The 27535-nt window shown below is 38.3% G+C and overlaps 1 protein-coding gene across 5 annotated transcripts in view; it reads left to right on the forward strand.

Annotated features, from left to right (window-relative positions):
- Window positions 1-27535, forward strand: part of rhbdl3 (rhomboid, veinlet-like 3) — a 125820-nt gene that overhangs the window by 42303 nt on the left and 55982 nt on the right. For 2 of the 5 annotated variants that reach the window (XM_084128049.1, XM_084128053.1), the window contains 2 exons: window positions 18421-18603; window positions 25672-25896. In XM_084128049.1, coding sequence (XP_083984175.1) covers window positions 18421-18603; window positions 25672-25896 — 408 coding nt within the window. Of the gene's footprint in view, window positions 1-15593; window positions 15670-18420; window positions 18604-25671; window positions 25897-27535 lie in introns of those variants that run through there. The other 3 variants (XM_084128050.1, XM_084128052.1, XM_084128051.1) reach the window with 2 other exon arrangements.

Below are 27535 nucleotides of genomic sequence, written 5' to 3' on the forward strand. Positions count from 1 at the left end.
CTCAAGCCATAGGTATATGACATTCTTGTTTCAGACGAATACAATCAGAGTTATATTAAAAAATGCCCTGCCTCTTCCAAGCTTTATAATGGCAGTGAATGGCCGTTTCTGTTTTTAAGTCCATCAAAGTGCATCCATCCATGATAAAAGTAATGGGGGGTTAATAAAGGCCTTCTGAAGTGAAGCGATGCATTTGTGTAAGAAAAATATCCATGTTTAAAACTTTATTGACTAAAATAACTAACAGACGGCCATAGAAAGGCATAGGAAAAAGGTGGATACAGCACTACAGCAAGTCTTGTCCTACATTTTTTTGTGGTTCAATAGGCATTTCACTTAGAAATATATCACAGCAATAATCTTGGTCACAAGATTATCATGAACCTACAAATTAGTAAGAAATAAGTGATTTGCACAAAGGAGTGATGAATGTATACTTTTTTATTTAAAAAAACAAAAACAAAAACTTAATGTTGAGGGATGAATATTAGATGCAGGGGTATGTTTTATTTTGTGATTTGATTACCTTGACCTGTACTGTGTGCTGCTATTACCTTCCATGCCCCATTTTTTGGCTACTAACAGAATTATTTGCGCATGCGTCGCGTCTGAACGCGTTGTTGTCTTTGGAGCTCTAACGATTTGATTAATAATTCTTGATTTTTCCCTTTAAACTCACTTACAACGAACATTTTCTACTTTTCCTCACTGAGAAGCACTACTGCTCAAACCTCATAGTTACAATGCGGACTGTTGAGCAGACGCGTCTCTAGCCTATTAGTGATCCAACGCCGGATACTCTTATAGGTTACGTCCGTGGATCACGGCTGAATGCGTCTTCTCCACACTCACTTACAAACAAACATGGCGAATATATCAGATGTAAGTAGTCTACCTCTTGGTGCAGGTGAGGACACATTTGAGCTGCACGCATTGCAGTCTGAGCTGGAAGCTGTTGAGAAACAGATCCACGACCTTTTAGTGAGACAGGCCGAGCTGATAGACTGGCGGTTAGCTCTTGAAACATCACGCGCCGATGCACACAAATCAGTGATTAACGTTACTAACCCGCTGACTCCGACCTCGTCTACTCCGTGCGTTACTCAGCATCGGTCCCGAGCGCCGAGGTCGCGATCAGCCATGGTCTCGTTCACTCCGGCTTCCATCGTTCGGCACGTACACGCTACGTTAGGTAAAAGTAAGGTGCACAGTCACTGCTTTCCTGGTGCTCGTGTTTCTGAAATCGCTGCTCGCGTTCCCGAGATTCTGAACGCTGACGAGCACGTCGGAACTGTGGTTCTGCAAGCAGGAGTGAACGACATCAGGCTGCGCCAGACGGAGGTTCTGAAGAAAGACTTCAGGAATCTGATCGATACGGTACGCAGCACATCGCCTGAAATAACGATCATTGTGTCAGGACCACTTCCCACGTACCGACTAGGACATGAAAAGTTTAGTAGACTATTCGCGCTAAATGAATGGTTAATGTCATGGTGCAATGAGCAGAAACTGCTCTTTGTAAATAATTGGAATCTGTTTTGGGAGCGTCCTAGGCTTTTCCGTGCCGATGGCTTACACCCAAGCAGATTAGGAGTGGATTTTCTGTCGGATAACATCTCCAAAATGTTAAATACCATTAGATGACTAGTAACCAAAAGTCCAAATCATAGTCTCTCCTGCACCAATTTAAATTATATAAATACTAGTGTAGAACATTGCATAGAAACTGTGTCTATTCCTCGTTTAGTGAGATCAAATAATAATTCTACTGCAGGATCTAGGAAAAATCTAATTGTTATTAAAACAGAAAATGTTGCTATTAGTAAACAAAAACAATTTTTTAAAGCTAGGTCTTCTAAACATTAGATCACTCACACCTAAGGCAGTTATTGTAAATTAAATAGTCACAGATAATAGCTTCGATGTACTTTGCCTTACTGAAACCTGGCTTAAACCAAATGATTATTTCGGTCTAAATGAGTCTACTCCATCTGGATACTCCTATAAGCATGAGCCCCGTCTGATTGGTCGTGGCGGCGGTGTTGCAACAATCTATAGAGATATTCTCAATGTTACTCAGAAAACGGGTTATACGTTTATTTCGTTTGAAGTACTTGTACTAAATGTTACGCTCTTAGATGTTAGGAAAAAATCCATATTATCTCTAGCCTTGGCTACCGTATATAGACCGCCTGGGCCTTACGCTGATTTCCTAAAAGAGTTTGCAGATTTTCTCTCAGATCTATTGGTCAATGTCGATAAAGCATTAATTGTTGGAGATTTTAACATACACGTAGATAATTCAAATGATGCGTTAGGGGCTGCGTTTATAGATTTATTAAATTCCTTTGGGGTCAAGCAAAACGTCACCGGACCAACTCATCGTCTTAATCATACACTCGATTTAATTATATCATATGGAACCGATCCAACCGATATAGATATCATTCCACAAAGTGATGATGTCACTGACCATTACTTGGTAACTTGCATATTACGTACTGCTGTAATATGTCATGCTGCGCCGCGTTATCGACCAGGCAGATCAATCCTTCCATCCACTATAGATAATTTCTCAAATTGCTTATCTAATCTGTCTCAGCTGCTGCCTGAACCCAAACAAACAGATGAACTAGAAGAACTAACTAGCACTATGAGCACCATTCTCTCTAGAACATTGGATGTTGTTGCACCCATTAAATTAAAAAAGGTCAGAGAGAAAATTAAAGCACCATGGTACAATAATACTACGCATGTTCTAAAGAGAGAAACCCGTAATTTAGAGCGTAAATGGAAACAAACTAATTTAGAGGTCTTTAGAATCACGTGGAAATCGCGTTTTCACGTTATAAAAAGGCCCTAAAAGCGGCCAGGGCTGAGCACCTCCGCAAACTAATAGAAAATAACCAAAACAATCCAAGGTTTTTATTTAACACCGTGGCTAGACTAACAAATAAACAGACGTCACCCGAACAAAATATCCCGTTACAGTTTAGTAGTAATGATTTCATGAACTTCTTCACTGAAAAAATAGAAAACATCAGAACCACAATTGTAAACGTTCAATCCTCAATCGCGCCTTATAATTCAGCCTCAATTATCCCCCCGCAAGAACAATTACAGTGCTTTACAACTATAGAACAAAAAGAGTTAAATAAACTTATCACTTCATCTAAAACAACAACATGTTTATTAGATCCTATACCAACTAAACTACTGAAAGAAGTGTTACCTGTAGTGGAAGAGCCTCTCCTCAATATTATTAACTCATCTTTATCTTTAGGTCATGTTCCAAGAACATTTAAACTGGCAGTTATAAAACCTCTCATTAAGAAACCACAATTAGATCATAATAATCTAGCAAATTTATAGACCCATTTCAAATCTTCCATTTATGTCTAAAATACTAGAAAAAGTTGTGTCCGCTCAACTGGGCTCTTTCTTGCAAGAAAATGATATCTATGAAAAGTTTCAGTCAGGATTCAGGCCGCATCATAGCACTGAAACTGCGCTCGTTAAAATCACAAATGATTTACTTTTAGCTTCTGACCAAGGCTGTATCTCAATACTAGTTTTACTTGATCTAAGTGCTGCGTTCGATACTATAGATCACACAATACTCTTAGATCAACTACAAAATTATACTGGTGTTCAAGGACAAGCATTAAGCTGGTTTAGATCATACTTATCTGACCGCTACCATTTTGTCTATTTGAATGGAGAAAAATCTATCATAACTTCAGTAAACTATGGAGTGCCGCAGGGATCTGTGTTGGGCCCTCTATTATTCTCAATATATATGATGCCACTTGGAAATATTATAAGGAAACATGGAATTAGTTTCCATTGTTATGATGATGACACTCATATATATATATTTCATCACGGCCGGATGAAAACGCTAAATTATCCAAATTGACAGAGTGTGTTAAAGATATAAAAGATTGGATGACGCGTAATTTTCTTTTATTAAATCCAGACAAGACAGAGGTAATACTTATCGGTTCAAAAAAACGCCCACAGAACCTCTCACAATACAACTTTGACATCTTAGGATGTCCTGTTACTTTATCCTCTACAGTAAAAGACCTGGGTGTTATACTCGATTGTAACCTGTCTTTTGAAAATCATATTTCATATGTTACAAAAACAGCCTTTTTCCACCTTAGAAACATTGCTAAGCTACGTAATATGCTATCAGTTTCTGATGCAGAAAAGTTAGTTCATGCATTCATGACCTCGAGACTAGATTACTGTAATGCTTTATTAGCTGGTTGTCCTGCATCCTCAATAAACAAGCTACAGTTAGTCCAAAATGCAGCCGCTAGAGTTCTTACTAGATCAAGAAAATATGATCATATAACACCGATTTTATCATCACTGCATTGGTTACCTATAAAGTTCCGTATTAATTACAAGGTATTGCTACTGACTTATAAAGCCCTAAACGGCTTAGCTCCAGTCTATTTAACGGATCTTCTATCGCCCTATAATCCATCGCGCTCTTTAAGATCAATAAATTCGAGGCTTTTGGTCATACCTAGGATATCCAGATCAACCAAAGGAGGGAGAGCATTTTCACATTTGGCTCCGAAACTCTGGAATAGTCTTCCTGATACTGTTCGTTGCTCGGACTCGCTCTCCCAGTTTAAAACTAGATTAAAGACGCATCTTTTCGGCCAGGCATTCATATAATATTTTTGATCTTACAGTTCAAACTACAATCCGGCCTCTAGTTCATAAATGCCAGAGGAGAACTGGCCCCCGACTGAGCCTGGGTTCTCCCAAGGTTTTTTTTTTCTCCATTAGGTCACCTGATGGAGTTCTAGGACACCATTAGGTCACTTGATGGAGTTTTTTCGGTTCCTTGCCACTGTTGCCTTTGGCTTGCTCAGTTGGGGATATTTTGGGGATATTTAATTTTATTTTATCAATCAATAAATTCCACTAGAAACAAACCTTGTTGTATTATTTTATTTTAATTTAATACTGTGAAGCTGCTTTGATACAATCTGTATTGTGAAAAGCGCTATACAAATATACTTGATTTGATTTGATTTGATATTTCTTATCCAATTTCTATGGTGCAGACAGTTAGAGATGGAGCAGTGAATAAAGCACAGAGAGGCTTGGAAAAAACGTCACATTAGGTTACAATAAAAATAAAAAAAACTGAGAGGGGCCGGAAGAACAGAGAGCGAGTACATTTCCACATTTCCATGAAATTGCCCTGAATATGGACATTACACAAAGCAAATAATTTCACAATTAATTTCCAATTTTACAGTATATTGAAGACTCAGCGTTTTAAATACAGTAAAACCATATGTAAAAAATTTAACCCTGAGCAGCGAACAAGAAAGTTATGTTTCATTCCCTAACCATGCAACTCCTAGTGGATGAAAGATGTACCGTATTGTGTATAATACATTTGTTATAGCATTTTCAGTTTTAAATTTGTGCAAAAATTTGTCCTATAGGGAGATTAATTGCATGATTATGGTCAATCTAAGCCAGACGTGGTGACCTTTAGAGCAGATGTGAGAAATGGTGTCTGGGCAATTAATGGTGTGAAATATGGCCTGCACACAAACACCCAGCGACCCTGACGGTTAATCCATCAGTCCACTGCGGCTTCATTGATGACAAACAGCTATAATGTTGTTTACTCAGAGCAGCATCTGAAACGTCATGAATGGCATTTGGTTTTACGTTGTTAGGAGAAAGAAAAAAGTACTGGGGATGTTTTACATATTTTTGAAGTAGATTTGCAATAAGCAGGGTAACACACAATAAGCCAGTTCCACTTTGCGTTCACATGTTGTGTTCAGTAACCTGCAAAAAATGTTTGTATTTACTCTGCTGTAATAAGCCCTGATGTAATCTTTCAAACATTGTACTCTAGTTCCTGTCAGTGCTGGTGTTTGTGGAAACATGACAGGCTATGCAGGCTGCCTTTAATTTAAAGCAGTAAGCTGAGGCGGAACAGCCTTGATAAGCTGTCTGCCTTTTTGTTTTGGTGAGAAGAAATTCCAGCTGAAGTAGAGTCATTTCCGGCTAGACCGGGCATGCCTTTGGATATTTCAAGTGGTTTATGGCAATTTCTGAAGGTTCTGTGGGATATTCTGTTATTGTTGTTGTTGTTGTTGTTTTTACTGTCTGCATAAAATATATTGTAAGAAGACCGATGATTCTTAAAGGGATAAATCTGTCATGATTAATCACCCTGATGTCTTTTTTGTTATACCTGAAGGTATTTTGAAAAATCCCAGTGGTCTCCAAAACTGTTTGGTTACCAACATCCTTTAAAATCTATTATTTTGTGTTCCACAGATAGAAAGAAATGCATACAAAGCTAGTTAATTTGTTTTATTTATAGAAACTATTCACAATGCTTATTGTTTTAAAACAGCTTTATAGAAAAAATATTGTGGTAATAGTGTTTTATATTGTATTGTATCCATTTTGCAATTCAGTTTACAGTGACATTAAAATTAGGCTTTAATAAATTTGCCTGTAACCCACAATGAACAAGTCAAAAGCCTCTGTGGCAATAAAAGAAAAACTGAGGTGTGTGTCCACCACATATTGTTTGCGGAGATGCATGTAGAACATGGCCCAGTTAGCCCCTACTGGAAGATGGCATTCTACACCACATCTGGTTCCTAAAACAATCATTCTGCACTGAGAGCTGTTCAAAATTATGTACGTTTTCTGACAAAAGTTTTCGCAAGTAACATATATATTTCTAATGCTATTATTATAGTATAGAATATCTTATGTTGATGTAGTAGAGTTCATGATGACATTTCCATGCTCCCTACATGATGACATGATGATTAGATGGGTGTAACCTGAGACGGAAACACCTTTTCTGGTTCATCGTGGAACATCCTGACTTTTATGATGTTAGCATCACTTGTTGAAAAGAGCATTAAAAAGAGCTAGCATTAAAAATCAGACCACACACTTTAGGAGACAGTAAACTGAGAGCATTGTGTCTGTATGACAGATTGTATCAACATAGGCTCACTGAAAAAAAAGCCTCTACCTACATTTACGCAAAACTCCTAAAACATTAGGAGGACTGCAGAGAAACATGCAATTCTCTGCAGTTTCCAGCTGAAATGAACAGTAGTGACAGTAATAAAATAACTTTTTTTCATATTTCACATGTAAGATAAACAGAACCTCGGATACTTTGATCTCCTGAGATATGGACAACATAAACATACTGTCTTCACAGCCCACATAGTGAAGTTGCGGGAAAGCTTCTTTACCACCTGTCCTTCCTTAACATTTGTTCCTTCTCCCCCACTTCCTTCCCTTTACACATCCTTCTCTTCACTTAGAAAGATTATATAAAAAATTATGTTCTATGTCAATACAAGTTAATTAACAGTCATGTTTGGTATCATTTAAAATGTCTCAGTGCGACTGGTACAATAGTCTCATCTCCACAGAAGTAAACCAAATGGTAATAAGGGTTTAGAGATACTTTGCTTAGTAGGTGTGCACTTTTTCACAGGGTCCTTCATCCAAACTAAATCCTGTTCATCGACAAGGTGTGAACTCCCTGTGTCTATAAATCTAGTCAATGCAAATTCAGTTTTGTGGAGCATTGGGGCACGCCAACTGAAGTTTTAGTGTTCCGTCTAACACATTGGCATTTATCAATGTATACTTAGACTGTAGAGGCAATTAATGTTTTTTCCGTTTAGAGCAACAGAGCTTTGTTAGACCAATCTAAATAGGGTGAGCCTCAACCTCTGATTATTGTAATATTATTCTAACAAAGTGTACATGGGAAACCATGGCATGATTATACAAAGTTATCATTAGAAGAAGTTAAGTTGGTCCGCTTGTTTTTTATGGTAATGGTCGTGACCTCTGGTTAGATATAATTTTACCTTAGTTAAGTGTGTACAGATCTATGGGGGACTACATAATATACGCTTATCTAAAAAGAAGTAGTCAATGGCCTCTATTAATTACCAAGACTGACGAGCTTATGATTATGAGATCATATACCCAGCCAGTGCGAAACTCGAAGTGTTATAGTCTTTTCTGACATAGTAAACTAGCTCACCTGTGTATAGCACTGCACTTGTAAAATTCTTAACATGAGTCACAATAAAATAGTTCAAAGACTTAGAATCAAGCTAAAATGGCATGGTTGCTTCAGCATTAACCTTTTTGTGTCAATCACCGGACATTTTATTTCTGAACTGCTGTAATGTATACAACAATAATAAAACATCATCACATTCACATTCATCTGTTTTGGAGAGAATTGAATGCACTTTTTGTGCCCCTCACTGGACATGTCACTTTGAAACACAAGTGTGGGTATCTGCAGGTTGGAGTAATGGACGTGATGGAAGGTTGGACCATGCCAAAAGGTAGGGGCATGGAGAAAGGTCTTTATCATTGGTCGCAAAAGCTGCCTGTCAGGGTGTAGGATAGGTTTAGGGGTCAGTTTCTGTTATAGCAATTCACCTTTCAGTACGCCTCCTTTCATTACTCCAACCTGCAGCTATCCCTGTCTCTTGAAACATGCAAGAAGCAACGCAATATTGTTTTGCAGAAATGTTGCCATAGGCCCGTTTTTTCCACTGAGCCTGTTTGGTTTTGTACACCCCCATGCAGTGCAGCCCTTGTTGGTTCACAGCCTGAGGACCGGGCATATTTACAGTACAGCCTTCTAAAGCAACTGAGCAATAGCTATCATAAGTGAAGCCCTAATGGCCATGAAGAAACTCAATGGAATTGAGCACCCTGAGTTCATTTTGTCTATGCATAATGTTTTATGACACGATTTTTTAGTGCACGCAGGCTGTGCAGGCGACCAGGGCGGCGCAGGCCCTTCGGGCGGCCATGGTGGAGACGACCAGGGTGGAGCAGGCTGTGCAGGCGACCGGGACGGGGCAGGCCCTTCGGGCGGCCATGGCGGAGACGATCCTTTGAATGGCCATGGTGGAGACGACCCTTTGGGCGGCCATGGCACAGGAACAGACACCGGTGCAGGAACAGACACCGGCTCAGAAACAGGAACAGAACCCGGCTCAGAAACAGGAACAGACACCGGCTCAGAAACAGACACCGGCTCGGCGGCGGCCATCTTGTCCGGAGACACTGGCTCGGCAGACATGACGGGAACAGTCTCTGGATCGGCAGACGTGACGTGAACCATCTCTGGATCGATAGAACCCATGTGCTTCCTCCATGCATACAGAACGGCCAATGCATAGAACCAAGGGCGTAGATTTGGTTTGAACATTGGGGGGGTTGAAGTTTGGGTCTGCATATTTTTCATGTGATCATGGTATAAATATTGGGGGGGTTGTAATGCATAGATTTAAATATTGGGGGGGTTATCTCCCCCCCAACCCCCCCACAAATTATGCCCCTGCATAGAACGTGAAGACCGCCCTCTTGGCCATGGCAAGACTGATGATGGAAACGGTAGGCTCAGAAATAGCCTCCATGGCCATAACAGGGAGCTCTGGAAACACAGGACATGGGGGCTCGGGAACCACCGGACCAGGCGAAAGGAAAGCCTTCCTCCTCCTCAGTTTACGACAGCGCGCCGATACAGCAGCCTCTTCAGCCACCACTGGGGCCATGACAGGGAGAGTGGACAGCTCTGGGACAACTGGGTCAGGGACCACCGAAGTCAGGTCCTCCTGGACCACCGGGCTTGGGACCACCGAAGTCAGGTTCTCCTGGACCACCAGGCTTGGGACCACCGAAGTCGGGTCCTCCTGGACCACCGGGCTTGGGACCACCGAAGTCGGGTCCTCCTGGACCACCGGGCTTGGGACCACCAAAGTCAGGTCCTCCTGGACCACCGGGCTTGGGACCACCCAAGTCAGGTCCTCCTGGACCACCAGGCCTGGGACAACCAAAATCGGGTCCTCCAGGACCACCGGGCTTGGGACCATTAAAGTCGGGTCCTCCGGGACCACCGGGCTTGGGACCACCGAAGTCGGGTCCTCCGGGACCACCGGGCTTGGGACCACCGGGCTAAGGGAAGCAACAGGAGCCCTCCTCCTCCTGCACTGGCGAGTTCAAAGGGGTGTGGGAATAACCGCCTCTGGGGTCTCTGCAGCTCCTTCGTCCACCCCAGGTTAGGAGGCAGATGGGTCTGGCCTTTTCTTCCTCCACCCTCTCCCCGAAGGGGTCATCGGAGGACCAGGGACTTGGCAGTTTGTGAGGTAAATGGGAGGTGGGCCAAGAGGCGGAAGACCACCCTCCCATCCGCGATGGTAAACATACCCCACAAACTGCCAGAATGATAGTATCCCCAGCATTCCCGTCTCCCAGGCAGGCACAGGCTCATTAAGGCTGGTGTTGAATGTGTCCTTTTGCACTGCGTCGCTGATGTTGAGCCCCTCCGCTAAATACAGGAATTGGTAAGCATGCTCCTTCACACTGTTCTCCCCTTTCCGAAGAGAAAGGAGCTTGCTATGTCTTTCCTTCATCTGATGAGCGGAGGGGCAGGGAAATGGAAAAAGGAAGATACCCATTGTTTTGCTGAGTCCTCAGTTGGCTGGTTCGTTCTGGGTTGGTTGGAGCGAGGACTCAAGTGCAGAAAACAAATGGGTATTTATTAACAAAAGAAATAAAACAACACTACAAACAAAAACTCCCCATGGGGGGAAAAAGGGACAGGCATCAGCAGGAACAGGAAACACAAGGGAACTTAGACAACAAACCAGCACAGGACTGCAAACAAAGGGAGACTAAATAGGAAGCAAACAAAAGAGGGTAACGAGAAAGGCAGGTGGGGCAAATGAATCAATAATCATGTAACAAGAAAGGAGGGGCTAGACAATTGACAGGAGACCACATGGCACAAGGAAAAACATGACAAGCCATGTGCTCACAACAAACCAGAATATACCCAACGCATGACAGACCGGGAATGCCAGAGCTCTGTCACCAACCCAAGATGTAACCCAAACAGAAGTGACAGAACTCTGACAAAGACTATGCAGTGTTTTATTTTCACATTTGATTTCTTTATTCAATTTCTGTTTTTATTATTATTATTTAGGCTTATTATTATTAGTAGGCTAAATTTATTTAATTTGTATCTTTTTTCTATTGTATTTGTCCTATTGTTTTTAATTGTATTTTTTATTGTATTACTGACTGTTTCAACTGTTTAACAGTGAATCTGCTCTGAAAGAACAGATCTAGGTGTTGGGGGTCTTTTGGGGGGTTTTATGAATGCACTGACATATCTTTCAAAGATTTTCCTTTAGGCAACAAATTAAATAAAACTATGTATGAAGACAATATATATATATATATATATATATATATATATAGATAGATAGATAGATAGATAGATAGCATTAATGTACTATTTCTGTTGAAATGTTTAACATTTACAAACATATTGATGTCGTCATGCATTTATATAATGGTGGATGTTTCCTCACCCTCATGACAGAGAGTGTTTGTGGTGCTGTAATTTTTATGTCATATTATTTTAAATGGTTTCTGTGCTCTGACTGTCATGTGTCAGAAGTCAGATTTTTCCGCCCTATATTTTCTTCCATTACATCGCAACTTTAATACACAAGGAATGTTTGTGCAAACTTGGGTTGGTGGTTTCTGTGTTGGGCTCCTTATTAAAGTGAGCGTTTTTTATCAGCATTAGTATGGGTATTGGTGATACTGGTCTTTATTCATAATACTTAGGAAAAAGATACCATTAAACAAATATTAAAAATATTGTCTTTAAGTTGTTTCCACATTAATTTTGAGATTCAATGTGAAAACATATTTATGATTACAAATTTTAATGTTAGGTGCGAGTAATTCGTATTTGTTTTTACAATAGACACCCCTAGTAATTTTACGGCAGAATGATACATAATTGATGATTGCTGATTACTTCCTTATTGTATGATTGTGTGTAGGGTCTGTATGTTTTAATCCTGTTGTTGTTTCCTATTCATGTGGAGATAAACATGCTAATCCTCTGTGAATTACATTTTGTCCCACATGAACATGAGTTTGGTCATAGCATATGGTATATGCTGAATATTATTCTGAGAATTGGCTGCATTTAAAGAGCATGTGAGACTTAAAGATACTTTGTTATTTGTTTGTGCATTAGTTATGACCCAGGTCTTTTACTCAGCCCTGAACTTCTATTTGCTAATTGATTATCCTCTTTATAATACTACCTTGTGATTATTTATAATAATACTGTTTATAAACACCTATTTTACCGAGAGGTTTTACGAGATTTGTTGTTTACGTGTTGTGTATGCGTTGTGTCCGTGCTAAAATGGAGAGGTCCAGTGAAGCAGAGTGCTGTACATTTAACTTAGTGGTGCTTGAAATTACATGTGTAGGTAAAATGTGGTAGATGGTAGAAGAACCTTTTGCAGTTTTGCAGCAGTCTGTGATGGTGTATACAGTACATCTGTTTATGTTTAAGAAAGGAACAATGAAATTTTACATTTGAGGATATTAAAAATAATTATGTAGGGAATAATTGACGACGGGCCATTGAATTATTAGAAAATGGTGGTAATGGGGGCCGTAACACCTCGGGTGTGCATTATTTTTCTAATGGCCCTGAGCCAGTTATTCCGTTTATACTACAGTTACCACACATTAAAACATTGTTCAGATAATGTATTTCAAGGTTTTTGTCCTTTTGGCTTTTGACTAGTCTTGTATTTGGGGCTAGTTTCTTACGAATCTCGTCCCAAGCCTCTGTTGCTAATTACAAAACGTAATTTTAGAGCTAGTAACGGAGACTTAAGCCACTGATAGCAGATGTGGTGGCAAACAATTTCTTCAACACAGACTAATGCAGTTATTAATACAGTTATTAGAGAGAGAGAGAGAGAGCCAGAGGAAGAGATATGTGCTTTTCCATAATAACTAATAAATGCAAAATACATAATAAAACGTAATTTTGGGAAAATAATTGGATGTTTTTATCCTATTGTTTACTATATTTATTTGCTCGGTCAGTGTTGTTGTGGGTTTTAGTTCTGTGGGCTGTAAATACCTTTGAAATAACTGAAATTATTTGGCAAAGTGATATGGAACTGTTATGTGGTCTGGAACTACTTGTGTGTTTCCCTGAAAATAATTGCACACCTTAGAACGTTCGTCAACCAATCAGATTCAAGCATTCAACAGCCCCATAGTATAAAACTATTTATTTGATCACATCCAATCAGCATGACCAAAAAAAATCATCCACCACTGTGGCTTAACATTTTACAATGTGACTTTAAACTCGCAATATGGCTTTGTATGTTGCAACTGTTACTTTATATCTCTTACAGTTTTTCTGAATTGCTAAAACACATTTCTTGAAACCATCACTCACTTTCTCAAAACCTTGAACACAAAACCAAATTTTCAAACCACATTCAAAGAACCTCTGACTCTTCTGGCAAAATCAAACAATTGCCTCAAAAACATTTTATCTTTGCTCAAAATCAAACAATGCTTTCAGATCATACACACAGCGGGTCAAAATTATAAACACTACAGATCATTCATTAGACTACATCAAAAAATGGAGAACACAGAATCCAATGCATGCAGTTACAGAAAAAAAGTATTGTAACAAAGTAAACAAATTTTGCAATTATGCAAAAAAGTATAGTAATGACAACTTACAGTAGCAAGGTGAATAAATTATATACTGTATCCACTGCAAGTATAGTATTGTACTGAATATTGTATAGTAGGCCTATTGACTGTCTTGCATACTGTGAAAATACAGTGACCCAACTGCAAAAGCCAAAAAGGTTACAGTAAAAAACTCACTGTATGGTTTCAGTATGAAACAGTCACTCAGAATAGTTTTGCAACTTCAAAATCAAGGTCAGTGAGAGAGATTAATTTTGCTTCAGGATCATGTCTTCATGTTCGGTCCGGCCGGAGGACTTTGTCCACATCACAATGTAATCTTTGCAGGCAAAGGGAAAAACCCTAAAGCAGATCCAGCCTTGACAACATTCTCCACACCTTGCTCTTTCTTGTCCTCCTCCTCTTCCTGCTTGTTCACCTCCTCTTCCTCATACTCTTCCTCCTCTCCCTCTTATATTGTTTCCATCCATTGTTGGTATCAACATTCGGTGCAACATTTTGAGTAAATTTTGGGACTCTGAACTGACTTGTATTATGTACAGTTGGTTTGGTCACATCATTAGAAAAAAGTGTGAACAATTTTGAGTCGTTGTGTGTAAACGATGGAGATGGTCCTCACTGCAGAACACGAAATCCAGGGGGAGGAGTTGGATCCAGATCCACCTTACATATACCTAAACCTACCCATCTCCACCCCCTGATCCCTAAACCCACCCCTAAACCTACTAATCTCCACCCCTTATATCTGGATCCAACTCCGCCCCCTGGATCTCGTGTACTGCAGTGAGGTGCTACTGAAACGATGACAACTGTGTTGCAGTTCTGTTTAACTTTCGAATACCTATGTTTAGCATTTTGAAACATAAGTGCATCACAGTGCAAAATGTGTTTTAATGAGTGAGAATGTGTTTAGAGTTTTGAAAAAAGAGTGCATGAGATTTGAAAACAGTGTTTTAACTACCTGAACTTGTTTAATGTTTTACAGAAAGAGTGATTTATTCGACAAATTGGTTTAGACTATTGAGAATTTGGTTCAGAGAATGGGGTTTAGTGTTTTAGCAATTCAGAAAAACTGTAATTGCAACTTTATTTTTTGTAATTGAGACTGCAACTGCAGGATATATATATATATGTTTTTCATGTTTTTAATTTGAACTTTATCTAATTTAATGTCTCTATCCCTCCCCTTCCAAACACACACACATACACACACAGAGATTGAGGCAGTTGGTGAACTGTTTAATATGCGGCTTTATGAAAATGAGGCCTGGAATACCAGGGGTTACACACACACACACACACACACAAACCCCTTTTCTCAGCTTTATTATGAAAGATCAGCCCCAGGACTGTCTTTAAAGAAGGATTAATGTGGTATTTAATTGTCAGGGGTGCAGTCGTTTGTGTTTGCATGGTAATACAAAACATTTTCTGTACAACAGGGGTACAAAAGGGCACTATCAACTTCACAAAACTTCAACACCAAGGAATGAAATTATATTTTAGGAAAGCACTTAGCACACTAAATTTAGCTGAGTCATTTTGTGAGATTCATCTGTTATATTTTTGCATGTGCACGCTCAGCAGAGAGAGTATGTATGTGTATGTGTATGAAATGTAATTAGGTGGCAGAATAAACTAGGCCATCGAAACCCCATTGTTGGACCTGGATTCTCTCATTTTCATCTGTTAGCCAGTTTACTAAAAATTGTTCATTGAGGTATCACACCAAGATTGTATGTGTGTTCTTGTACACAGCAGAGAGTGTGTTTTTGTGATTACTATGAATGTAGGCTAAGAGGTTGGGGGTGGAGTTTTTGGTGAGTGAGTGGGTGGGTGGGTTTGTGTTTGTTTGTGTGTGTTTTCCAGTGGTGGGGGTCTTCACTAAACTGTAAATCCCCTATGGGTAGAGATTAGTCTCTGTCTCCAGCTTCTCACTCTCTCCCTCTGTGGGGACAGTGTGGGACAGGGATAGATCACAACATGAAAACTAATGGAACACAGAAGTTATCAGAGGTCTTTCAAGAGAAGGTGGGTAAATCTTCAGCGAGGCTGTTGTGTGTTTGTATGTCTGAATAACAGTGGGAACAGTGGGAGATGTTTTTAGCTTTAATCATATTTAGCAAACTGTATATTACTTTTGAGCCAAATCCTCCAGTGTAGAAGAAAGAGGTCCACGATGTCAGTTTGTGTGGGTGTGTCTGTGTCCATGTATGCATACTGCGTGAATTTTAGCATGATGTGTACAAAGGGGCTTTCAGAAAAAGACCTCTTGCTGCTCAAACTTGGAATGTTCTGCCTGTGACTCTGTGACCTCATGACCTTAGCTGCCAAACAAACAGAAACAGTGAATGTTTGAAAGCTTGTAGGGCTGACATAGTGACACCAATTACTAAAACAGGATGAGCTCTTTGAACTCATTGAACTGACTCAATGACACAGAAGATGTCATTGACATGTCATTGAGGATGTCATTGACATCTCTATATTTTTATCTTTTTGAGTACCAACTCAAGTAAGCCAACTCATACAATTTTATTGCATGAACATCATTAACTCAAACCTTTTAAATGTTTACTGCTAGCACTTCCATGTGCTAATGTATTTAATTGACATAAAATCTACAAAGTCCGTAATAGTAGCCTATCTGTCCAGTGTATTTAAAAAGGTATGTTGAAGATATGACACAGCCATGTTTTGCGCTAGAATAGTTTGCTGCCAATACATTTCTCACTGTACCATATGACTGTTTCTGTACTATATTTGAACCTTTCGAGGTTAGATACAGTAATTTGGCAGTCTCTACCATGGCAAGGCCTCTGTTTACAGTTTCACGTGTCATACTGTAAAATGCCTGTATTATGCCATCTGTCTCCTTCCTTCTGCATCTCTGATCAAGCTGATGGACACAGTCATTGATTGTTTCATCTCTTGTACCTGCTCTCTCTCTCTCTCTCTCTCTCTCTCTCTCTCTCTCTCTCTCTTTTTTTCACACACACACACACACACACACACACACACACACACACACACACACACACACACACACACACACAACCACTTTGAACAAAGAATGCAAATTACTCTGCTTTTGTTAAATGTCCCATCTGAATTTCTCTATCATTTTCGGATAAACGGGTGATCCGCCAGGAACTTTGTATGTGTGACTTTTGTGCTGTTGCTCAGTTCAAGAGAACCAAATAAAACCATTATAATGCCAAAATTATTAGTTTTTCTCAATTGCTAAAACACAATTTCTGAAACCTTGCTCCATTTTCTGAAAACATTAAACACAAAACCTCATCTTCAAGCACTATTTACAAAACCTCTGACTCCTCTTGCAAAATGAAACTTTCGCCTCTTAACAGTTTTACCTGTGCTCAAAATCAAACACTGCTCTCAAATCATAAACAAAGTGATCAAAATGATATACACTATCAAGCAGTCAGTAAACAATACACCAAAAAATAAAAAACACATTGTTCGAAACATACAGTTCTCAGGGAGAAGTCAATTTTTAATCTCAAAACAAATTTAATATTTTTCCGTCATTGTCTTTTGATGAACGAAAACATGTTCTATCATAGTAGCTCAAAATTGATCAGAAATTACTACTCTGCTTTGCTCTTTGCAATTTGTTTTTGCTCTTCCTCCTCCTTGTACCCCTATTTTTACAGTACTGTACCCTGCATCTCACAAACTTGTCCTTTGTCTCTGTGATACTGTCATTCTTGTTCTTTGTCGATATGAACCTGCAACCAATCAAAATCTATTGAGCAGTCAGTACTGTTAACAAATGGAAAGCACAATGTTCAGGGCCATACAATTTGTTCATTGTATACAGCCTACAATACACTGTACTACAGTATACAATACTGAAAGAGACAAAAATCAAAGGAGTGAACATGTGATCAATGTGCTTCTTCTTGTCTTTGGGCATCATTTGAAACAGGTTAAATCAATTTTGAGTGGTTGTGTTCAATCAATGACATGTGCTCTCTATTTGTATTTGTATTTGATTGTTGTCACTTGTGTTACCAGTATGGATGACATGTGCATTAGAGTGCAGAATGTGTTTTGAGAATGAGAATGTGTTTAGAGTTTTGCTGAAAAGTCTAAGTGAGATCTGCAAATTGTGTTTTACCATGTGAAATGGTTTAAAGTATTGACAACAGATTGCACGATTAGCTAAATGAGTTCAGGCAACTGAGAACTTTGTTCAGCCAATGGGTTTTAGTGTTTTAGCAATTGTGAAAAACTGTAAAAGTGTTAAAGAAACAATGTCACTGTCTTAAGTCAGCTCAGGTGTTGTTTTGGTATATGTAAATAAAATGTAGCATCAGAACCACCATGAGCCTTGTGATTTATAATTTATTTAATTGATTATTTGTCTGTATTAATCATTTCATATTTACAACACTAATTTCATCAAATTACTTCTGTAAACTTAATAAATCATGCCTTTCATTGTATATATGTTGCTTCAGATGCTGCCTCTGTACAGATATTGCATTGTAAAGCCAGCTATGTTTAATGTCTTACCACATTCATTTTAACTTAGTTAGATAAAAAGATAAAAATCCCTCTGCTGGTAGACTTCAAATGGAATGATGGTTGAATTCCTCAGAAATAAATATCATCATGATATGATTTCAGTGATGGCACATTAATTTTTTTTTAACTGTTATAATATTGTTAACTACTGAATGTTGTTTAAATGTTTTAGAATCAGAATATGAGAATGCGTTCTAATTTACTGTTTATCTCCTCTCATATGTTCAGTATGACCCAGAAAATTCAGGCTTCATCAGTACTGAGCGTTTCCGAGACCTGCTTGCTGCTCATGGATCAGAACTGGACCCTCACAAGCTGGAGGTTCTTCTTGCCCTGGCTGACGGAAATGCTGACGGAAAGATCTGCTACCAGGATTTTGTTAACCTGGTGAGTTCTGCAGATGAACTTGAGGTGAGGTTTGAAGAACTTCTGACCCTGAACTAAAAGCCAAAACATGGAATATTCCATTCCACTTGCATGGGAATGCCATCAAATCTGTGGGAAAATCTCAATGCCACCCACCCTCAGTCTCACACCCTCCTTTGCCCTTTTCCCTGTCTCTTTCCCATTCTCTCTCAGTCTTTCTTTCACATATACAGCAACTTTTCAAAGAGTCTATTGTCCACCACAGTGGCTGGAGAATAGAGCTATAGTGCTATAAAGCAATGCAGTGAAACATTGGATCAGATTCTATGTTTTGATTGGCTGTGGCAGGTCATGTGAAAGTGGGACAGCAAGGAATGAGGAGTATGCAGTTGGTGTTTCTACACTGCTATTGTTCTTCTACAGCTCTCATTCAATGTCCACTATTTAAAAAAAAGTGAGAACAGAGACTCAGAGTAAAGACAGATTGTAATAGCAAGAATTGGAACAAACTGAGAATTCTATATACATACATTAAGATCCATGTTTCACTATTATATTTTGATGAAGAGTGATTACAGTGTGGCAACACCACTCCATTATATCTTTTTCTGAGAATTCTTTCTTTCCTTCGGCCTTACAGTCTTTCAGCTGGATGTAGTACCATGGTGCCCCAACAGTAGAGCATGGCACAGATATCACCGTTTGTGTGTACTGTCTAAATCCCATATTGTTCCATAGAAACAGCCAACACAAAGATCGTCCACAAATCATTATGCCTCAGAAAAGTGAAGCACAGGGAGCACTTAATGTCTGTTTATTTTTGTGGGGAATGTGTGAAGGTGTGTGTATAAAGAGTTGCACAGAGACTGAAACTGTTAATATGAGTTGTTTTAGTAAAGCTGATGGGTAACAGCAGGAAGAAATTAACAGAATATTCATGTGGTAAGAAACTCCACACTGAAACTTTTATATTATACTATAAAGATTTGCAATTTGAAGACTTGATTTAATATTTCCAAGTTTATTCATTAATATTAGTTAATGTATTATGAGTAAACATTAAAAATGAATAATAGCATATAAATAAATTAATATTTACCTATTAAACACTGATGTTCATTATTGTTAAGTGTTATTAAAAGTACCTTTTTTGATATTTACCATGAGTAGTACCATGGAATTATTTTAAAGTATCCTGGTACCTGCTAAGTATTCAGTATCATAGTATATGTGAAAAAAAAAAAAAACATAATACTATTTGATGCCATCACTGCACCATGGTAAGACCACAGTACGGGCTAGGTACACTACCGTTCAAAAGTTTGGGGATGGTAAGATGTTTTTGAAAGTCTCTTATGCTCTCCAAGGCTGCATTTATATAAAAATACAGCAAAAACAACAATATTGTGAAATAGTATTACAATTTAAAATGTTTTCTATTCTATTTTTCTATTTTATTCATATTATAAAATGTTATTTATTCCTGTGATGGCAAAGCTGAATTTTCAGTAGCCATTACAATAGTCTTCAATGTCATATGATCCTTCAAATCATTCTAACATGCTGATTTGGTGTTCAAGTAACATTTCTTGTTATCACAGCTAAAAATGGTTGTCCTACTTCATTTTTGTGGAAACTGATTGCTTTTTGTTCATGATTCTTTGATAAATAGAAATGTTTAAAAGAACAGCATTTATTTGACTGTCTTTACTGATTATCTTTACTGTCACCTTTGATCAATTTGATGAATCCTTGATCAAGTCTTACTGACCTCCAACTTTTAAACTGTAATCTATATTAAAGGATTAAGTCACCCAAAAATGAAAATTCTGTCATCATTTACTCTCCCTCAAGTTGTTCCAAACCTGTATGAATTTCTCTCTTCTGCTGAACCCAAAAGAAGATATTTTGAAGAATGCAGTAACCAAATATTTAATGGACCCCATTGACTTCCATAGTATGTTTTTTCCTGCAATGGAAGTCAATGGGGGCCATCAACTGATTGGTTACCCATATTTTTTTTTAAATATCTTCTTTTGTGTTCAGCACAAAGGTTTGGAACAACTTGAGGGTGAGTAAATGATGACAGAATTTTCATTTCTGGGTGAACTTATTCCTTTAACCCTCTGGGGTCTGAGGTGTTTTTAGGGTCCTTGAGATGTTTTGACATGCCCTGACATTTGTGCTTTTTTCAGTTGCTTATAAACATATTAATGGCAAAGGTGTAATTACACTCTATTTAGCACAAACAGGGCTGCCATAATATGTAAGCAACATGTATGTACATGTTTGTATTTTTGAAAGAATAATGTTTATGCATGGTTATTGAAAAAACTAAAAATGAAAGTTTCTGAAATAAGACCACAAAACACATACTAAATATGTGTCCACAAGACTTCTGAATAATGCATTTTGTCGCCTAGAGTTTTTTCTTCAAAATTATGTGAAAATCATCTTGCCTGATCATTCACATAAAACAATACATTGATTTAAATTTTGTAAGACACTTTTTGTTTGGAAAGGCAATATGCGTAGGGGCGTGAATGATCCAATGAATATTGAGTGGTTCACACCTGAGGAGCCAATGGCCCGCATAATGAGTCTTTCATTCAGGTGTGTGACTAAGCCACAAGAAAGAATGCAAGGACAAAATAAATATATATATATAAAAATTGGTTCACAGTTGGAAACACAGTTGTTGTTGTTTTCACAAATTGTGCTTGCAAATTGTATATCCAAGGTAAACATTTCTAGTAATTGTGCAGTTAATTGTTCTCATACTGTATTTTCAGAAAGTTTTGGAATATATTCTCTACCCAAATGTGTCACTAATAAAACACAATAAAAATAATTTAAAGAGAAGGCTTATATTGACCTTTTAAGATTTTGTTTACATCTATCCTTATATATATTTTTTTGCTATTTTATTAAAAAGGTTATACAATTACAAAATAAAATAAAAACTAAAGTATACATTTTATCATACGTATTTCAAAGTTAACGATTCATTAGTTTGAATATAGCCTACATTGCCTACATATAGCCTACATTGGAACAAACACTATAATAACATCTTAGTTGATGACTTTATTTTTGACAAAACATAATATATATATATATATATATATGAATATATATATATATATATATGAATATATATATGCAAGGAATAATTGACGACAGGCCGTTGAATTTTTAGAAAAATAATGCACACCCGAGGTGGTAATGCGGTCACGACGCGAAGCGGAGTCATTTTTTAGAAAAATAATGCACACCCGAGGTGGTAATGCGGTCACGACGCGAATGCTCTTGTATGTAGGACTAATTTCTTACGCATCTAATCCCATGCCTCCGTTGCTAATTCCAAAACGTCATTTTAGAGTTAGTAACGGAGGTTTGAGCCACTGATAGCAGACTAATGCTGGGGACACACGACTAGCTGACACATTCTCTGACTGTTTTCATCGACTGCAGCAGATTTTAAAAACCGACTTTGAACACAGACTGAATGCACTGAATGCGCAGTCATAAGTATCAAATTACATTCATTATGCAGTTATTAATGCAGTTATTAGAGAGAGATGTTGCAATAATGAGACAGAAAAGCATGTGTGTCAATATTATTATTTATTTATTAATTCAATTCGTTTTAATTAATTCGTTCGTTCATTCTTTTTTCTTTTTTTTATTATTGACAGATGACAGTAGACTATAGCCAAATAAATGAAACACAAAGCCCTTTTAACAAGTAGGCGTATCAATAATTATTTATTTGTTATATTATCTGCAATAAAAATCCGTGCTGCAGGACTAACCATTTATTTAGCCTATATTCAGTTTAATTTTCTATTGATTATAGATAGGACTATATACTATTAAACTGCATGTTTCTATTGATTGTGAAGCTAGACATTGAAAATTTCAGATCAAGCGCATGGGGCTAAATGCTTTTTCTTGTTATGAATTGTATCCTACTTTCCGTTATTACAGTTGACTACGCGAAGTGATATGGAACTGTAATGTGGTCAAGACCTGCCTGGAACTACTTTAGCCGTGCGTTTCCCAGAAAATAATGCACACCTTAGAACATTCGTCAACCAATCAGATTCAAGCATTCAACGGCCCTGTAGTATAAATATATTTAACATATGAACAGAAATTAGCAACATTATAAGCTTATTTGATGTGGCAGTATTTTACAGTAAAAACTTTATAATATATTCAATTTTTTACTCATGTCAGTATAGCGATAGAGTTTGGTAAAAGCTGTTCATTTATTCACACACAAAAACGCGATTCATATTTAAACAGTATTTTTGCCAGCTGTTGTAGTTACACAACAGCGCACATCTGTGCATTCATTCATTCACACACAGAAACGCGATTCATATTTAAACAGTTTTTTTGCGTGTACAGACACTATTGCGATTAGAACAAAGCAAATATAGAACTGACCTATTCCTCAGCTGGATCCGTTGCTCCTCGAAATTAAACTTCCAGCACTTCTGAGGTAAATTTTCCAGGATAATTATTAAGATAGTATTATTCCTCACAGCGTTGTAAAGTACATGACTCTGATTACTCGCGGTGTGTGTTATCCAGCTGATGTGGGCGTTCACAGGTTTGCATGGATCACCTCAGATCATTTGCGTTTGAATAGCGCGCGCTCTCCGTGGGCGGGGTCACATTAACACTTAATGAGCTGAGATGAGAACGACTGACATCTCTCTCTTTTCATACATATTACATAAACTGAGAATATTTGTTTTTTATATAAATTACTTCATTTAAAAGAAGAGAATTCAAGCTTCATGCCTGTGTGTCTGTATGCCTGTTTGACTGAGTATTCGCTGAGTTACGGTTCATTTTCGGACGCGTTTCAGAATGGACTTCACTGACAGAGAGAAGGCAGAACTCGCATCATGTTTATTTTTCTTTATTTAGCAAAAAACACAACACTTTGTTTTTATTGTGAGTATACACAAAAAAATAGACACTTAACAGGATCGAATGATGTATGACACTTGTATGTAAAATCAAAATCAACAGAGTATTTTGAGTCTCTTTTGCGTGATTGCCGACCCCAGGGGGTTAAAGGTGCAGTGTGTAATTTTAAGCAGCATCTAGTGGTGAGGTTACGAATTGCAACCAACAGAAGTTAGGAAGTGATGTCGTTGTCTGAAACAGCAGAGAGTAGCCAGTTAAGCAATGAGGTTTCTGTAAACTTCTGTTTCTGTTAAAAGATAAATTAAGAAATTAGGTTTACTTAATTATTCAGTAAAACAATATGTTATTGCAAATATTATTGTTACTTGTTCATGCATCATTGTGTAAGTGTTTTATTCGCTGACTTTAGCTAGCTTCTTTGCACGGAGAACAACAGTGACGAAGCGTGTTTGTCCGTTCAGGGCCACCGTAGAAACATGTTGATGTAAGCAGACCTGCGGTGTGTGTAGAGAGAAATGACTCATTCTAAGGTAATAAAACATAACGGTTCATTATGTAAGGTCTTAATACACCACTGAAAACATATTTATGTATATGATAGTGCATTTCTGTCAGCAGATCCTCCTAAATATTACACAATGCACCTTTAAGGCTACATTCACACTATCAGTCCAAATCCATTTATTTGTGTTTCCGATTGGAATGTCTACAGTGTGTATCGGAACTGTTCAGATGTCGTGAGAAAGTCACATAAACCACACAAAATCCGATCAGAACAGTCAGACTGAAATGGATTTCCAGAAATGCGATTTGAATAGGATTTAAAGATATTTAGATATTTGTTCTGGAAAACAACACAACAATACTGAAGAAGAAAGTATTTTTTGTAGCAGTCCACACATTCATTTTTCTCCTTTATTGACAAAGAGTGACAGGTCTCCAGCTCTTCCTGCTATGGAGACTCATCTAGAGAACTATGTCCACCTGGTCTTCCTTTTCTAAAAAGCGTTGCTTTGTTAGTGTAGCTGGAGAGAGAGCTAGATAGATTATTTGTCTGAGATTTGGTTTATATTGTTTTCTATGCTTTAAAGCTGGCCAGTGTGTGTATGTATTTTGTTTTGTTTGTGCCTGTGTGCATCTGTATATCTATATTAAGCAAACAGGTACTAATTTAACATCAGTAGAAACAGCTTGCAGCTGGTTGTGTGCACATTTCCATCTACAGAAACTCATTTGTGATGAGCTGTTATCTGGGTAGGGCTCTGCAGTCAGTATTCCCCAGTTTAGTTTTTCACAAAGTTGGCTTCATTCCTGTATTTAAAAGAGTAAACTGTTTGTGTAGCTTTACTGTGTGAAGCATGTGAAACTTTAAGCTTTGTAGGTCAGCTTAGTCATGTTTTAAACTATTTCATTTGATCCCATTGTGACGGCAACATCTTCAGGGGCTTTCTGGATAAATTTCTTCATCCTACTCAGGGCCTCTTCCACAACTTACATAATGCATGACCTGTATTCCTGATCAGGAGCCTGGCATGGGATAAAAGAACATTCCAGGTTTTTGAGGAAGGCTTTTTGCCTCAGCGGTGAAAAGCTTGTTTGAACAGCATTGTCTCATGCACACAAATGCACACACGCAATCACTTACACACTGTTTGTTACACAGCTGCTCTGAGACTTGGAGATGAGTGTGGAATATTTAATCAGTTGCTAAGTGACAATAGTGGCATTCTGTCTGTGGCAGAGGAGGGGGAGGGGGAGGGGGAGGGGGAGGGGGAGGGGGGGGGGGGGGCACTGTCAAAGACAAAAAGACAGATCATAGACGAATTACATCATGGACATTTCTAAATAAACTAACAGGTGAATTAGTCTAGTCGCATAAAAAAAAACATCAAGAAAGATTATTAGGGATCACAGTAAATGTCCTGACAAATAAAAGTTTGTGACAACCTATATCAATGAAAAAGTGTGAGGTTTCCCAATAAAAGTCTTGCTTAATGTTGATGCAAACTTACAGGACTGAAGGACTATACCAATACTGATTTACTATCTTTGTTACTGATACATGATCACATCAGTATCTTTGGTTACTGATACATGATTCTATGCATATTCATAGTAAAATGCTGATAATCATGATTGTTCAGTTTGTATGTCATATTTTTTCAGATGAGCAACAAACGTTCAAACAGTTTCCGTCGAGCGATCCTGCAAGGGAGTCGGCAGCTCAGGAATTCGGCACTGAGAGAGGAAGTAGGCTTGGGTCTGTCTCGGAGACTCGTACGTCATGTTGCCTATGAGACTTTGCCCAGAGAGGTGGACCGCAAATGGTACTTTGACAGTTACACCTACTGTCCACCACCATGGTTTATGCTGGTCATCACTATAGCAGAGGTTAGAATGAACTTTACTATTGAAGATTATTAAAAGATAATTATTTTCCACTGCTTTTTTTTATTATTGAACTGCCAAACGTATCAGTAGATACTTTGGTTCCACATTATATTAGCTGTCTTTAACTACTATGAGGTAAAAATTAGGGTACAAAATAGTACAATCTACTCATTGTGTTCATATTGTATTGTAAAACATGTTTGCTGCTATTGAGGTGGGACAAATGTAAGGTTAGAAATAGGTTGGTGGATTGGTTAGGTTTAAGGGTGGGATAAGTGGTAGAGGTTATTTTTTATCAAAACTTGAATGTGGGTAAGTTTCATTAAAAAGCAACATTTTGAACAATAAGCTGAGAAAAGAATAAACAACAGAAAATATTGTCAATGGTGGGGAAATTAACAAATAATGCATAGATAGAGACTAGAAAGTTATCAAATAGAAAGTCTTCCACCATTTGCAGAAAAAATGCAAGTGAAATGTGAATCTATATACCAGGCCCTACGTCTCCGTAGGGACGTGGGCATGCTAGAACCTATCCCAGCATCTCAATAATTTGAATAGACCTTTACATTAGCATGTTGCAAAGCTAATGACTCAATACTAGCATAAAAAACAAGCATAAAAAAATTGTTTGAATACAATTAATATTGTTTTATTAATTAGTAGTGTATTAAATGTTTATTTATATTTTTAACATTAACGTTTCCCTTTTCAGGGAACTCTACGCTGCGTCTAATTATGCTCCTGCATGATTGTGTTCAAGAAATTCCAATGTCATTGGTGTCTCTGTGTTAAAATGTCCTTGTCTATGTGGTGTTGTTTGTCCTGTAGTTATATATATATATTAGTAGTGTGGCGACTAAGCATTTTAGATTGTGTGTTCCTCCTTGCCCTCGCTACATTACGGGTGGGGATCTCATACATAATAGTCTCATACATAAATCATCAGGGCAAGCTGTTCTCCCTGAGAGCAGTCTACATCCCTGGGTACCTGAATCAGGGAGCAGACATACTATTGAGACAGGGGCTGAGGCCCGGGGAATGGAGACTCCACCCCAAGATGGTGGAGTTGATTTAAAGGAAGTTCGGCCAGGCGAAAGTGAGCTTGTTCGCTTCAGAGGAGATGACACACTGTCCGCTCTGGGTTTCCCTCACACATTTGAGGGAATGCACTGGGCTGGATGCCATGGTTGAGACGTGGCTGAGGCTACGCATTTTCCCCAATTGCTCTGCTCCCGGGAGTTCTAGAGAGAATTCGCCTGGATGGGGTACGTCTACTGTTATTATCCCTGCGCTGGCCAGCCCGAATATAGTTCTGTGATCTGTTGTCTCTACTGGACAGCTCTCCTTGGGAGAGGGACCTTCTGTCACGGGCTGGGGGCGCAATCTTTTACCCTTGGCTGGAGATGTGGAAGTTGTGAGTTTGGCCCCTGAGGGGATCAACTCCTGAACTCCTCTCAATCAAGGTTGTTGAGACCATCCTATACTCTAGAGCTCCCTCCACGAGGACACTGTATGCCTGAAGAGTCTTCACTTTATGGTGCATAGAACCATGGTTGGTTCAGTGTTGAAGTCCCTTTAGGATAATTTTTCTGCCAGACTATCCCATCCACACAAAAGTTTTCCTTGGCGGCCATAG

Source organism: Abramis brama, assembly GCF_963993115.1.
Source record: "Abramis brama genome assembly, chromosome: 11".
NCBI classification, from domain to species: domain Eukaryota; kingdom Metazoa; phylum Chordata; class Actinopteri; order Cypriniformes; family Leuciscidae; genus Abramis; species Abramis brama.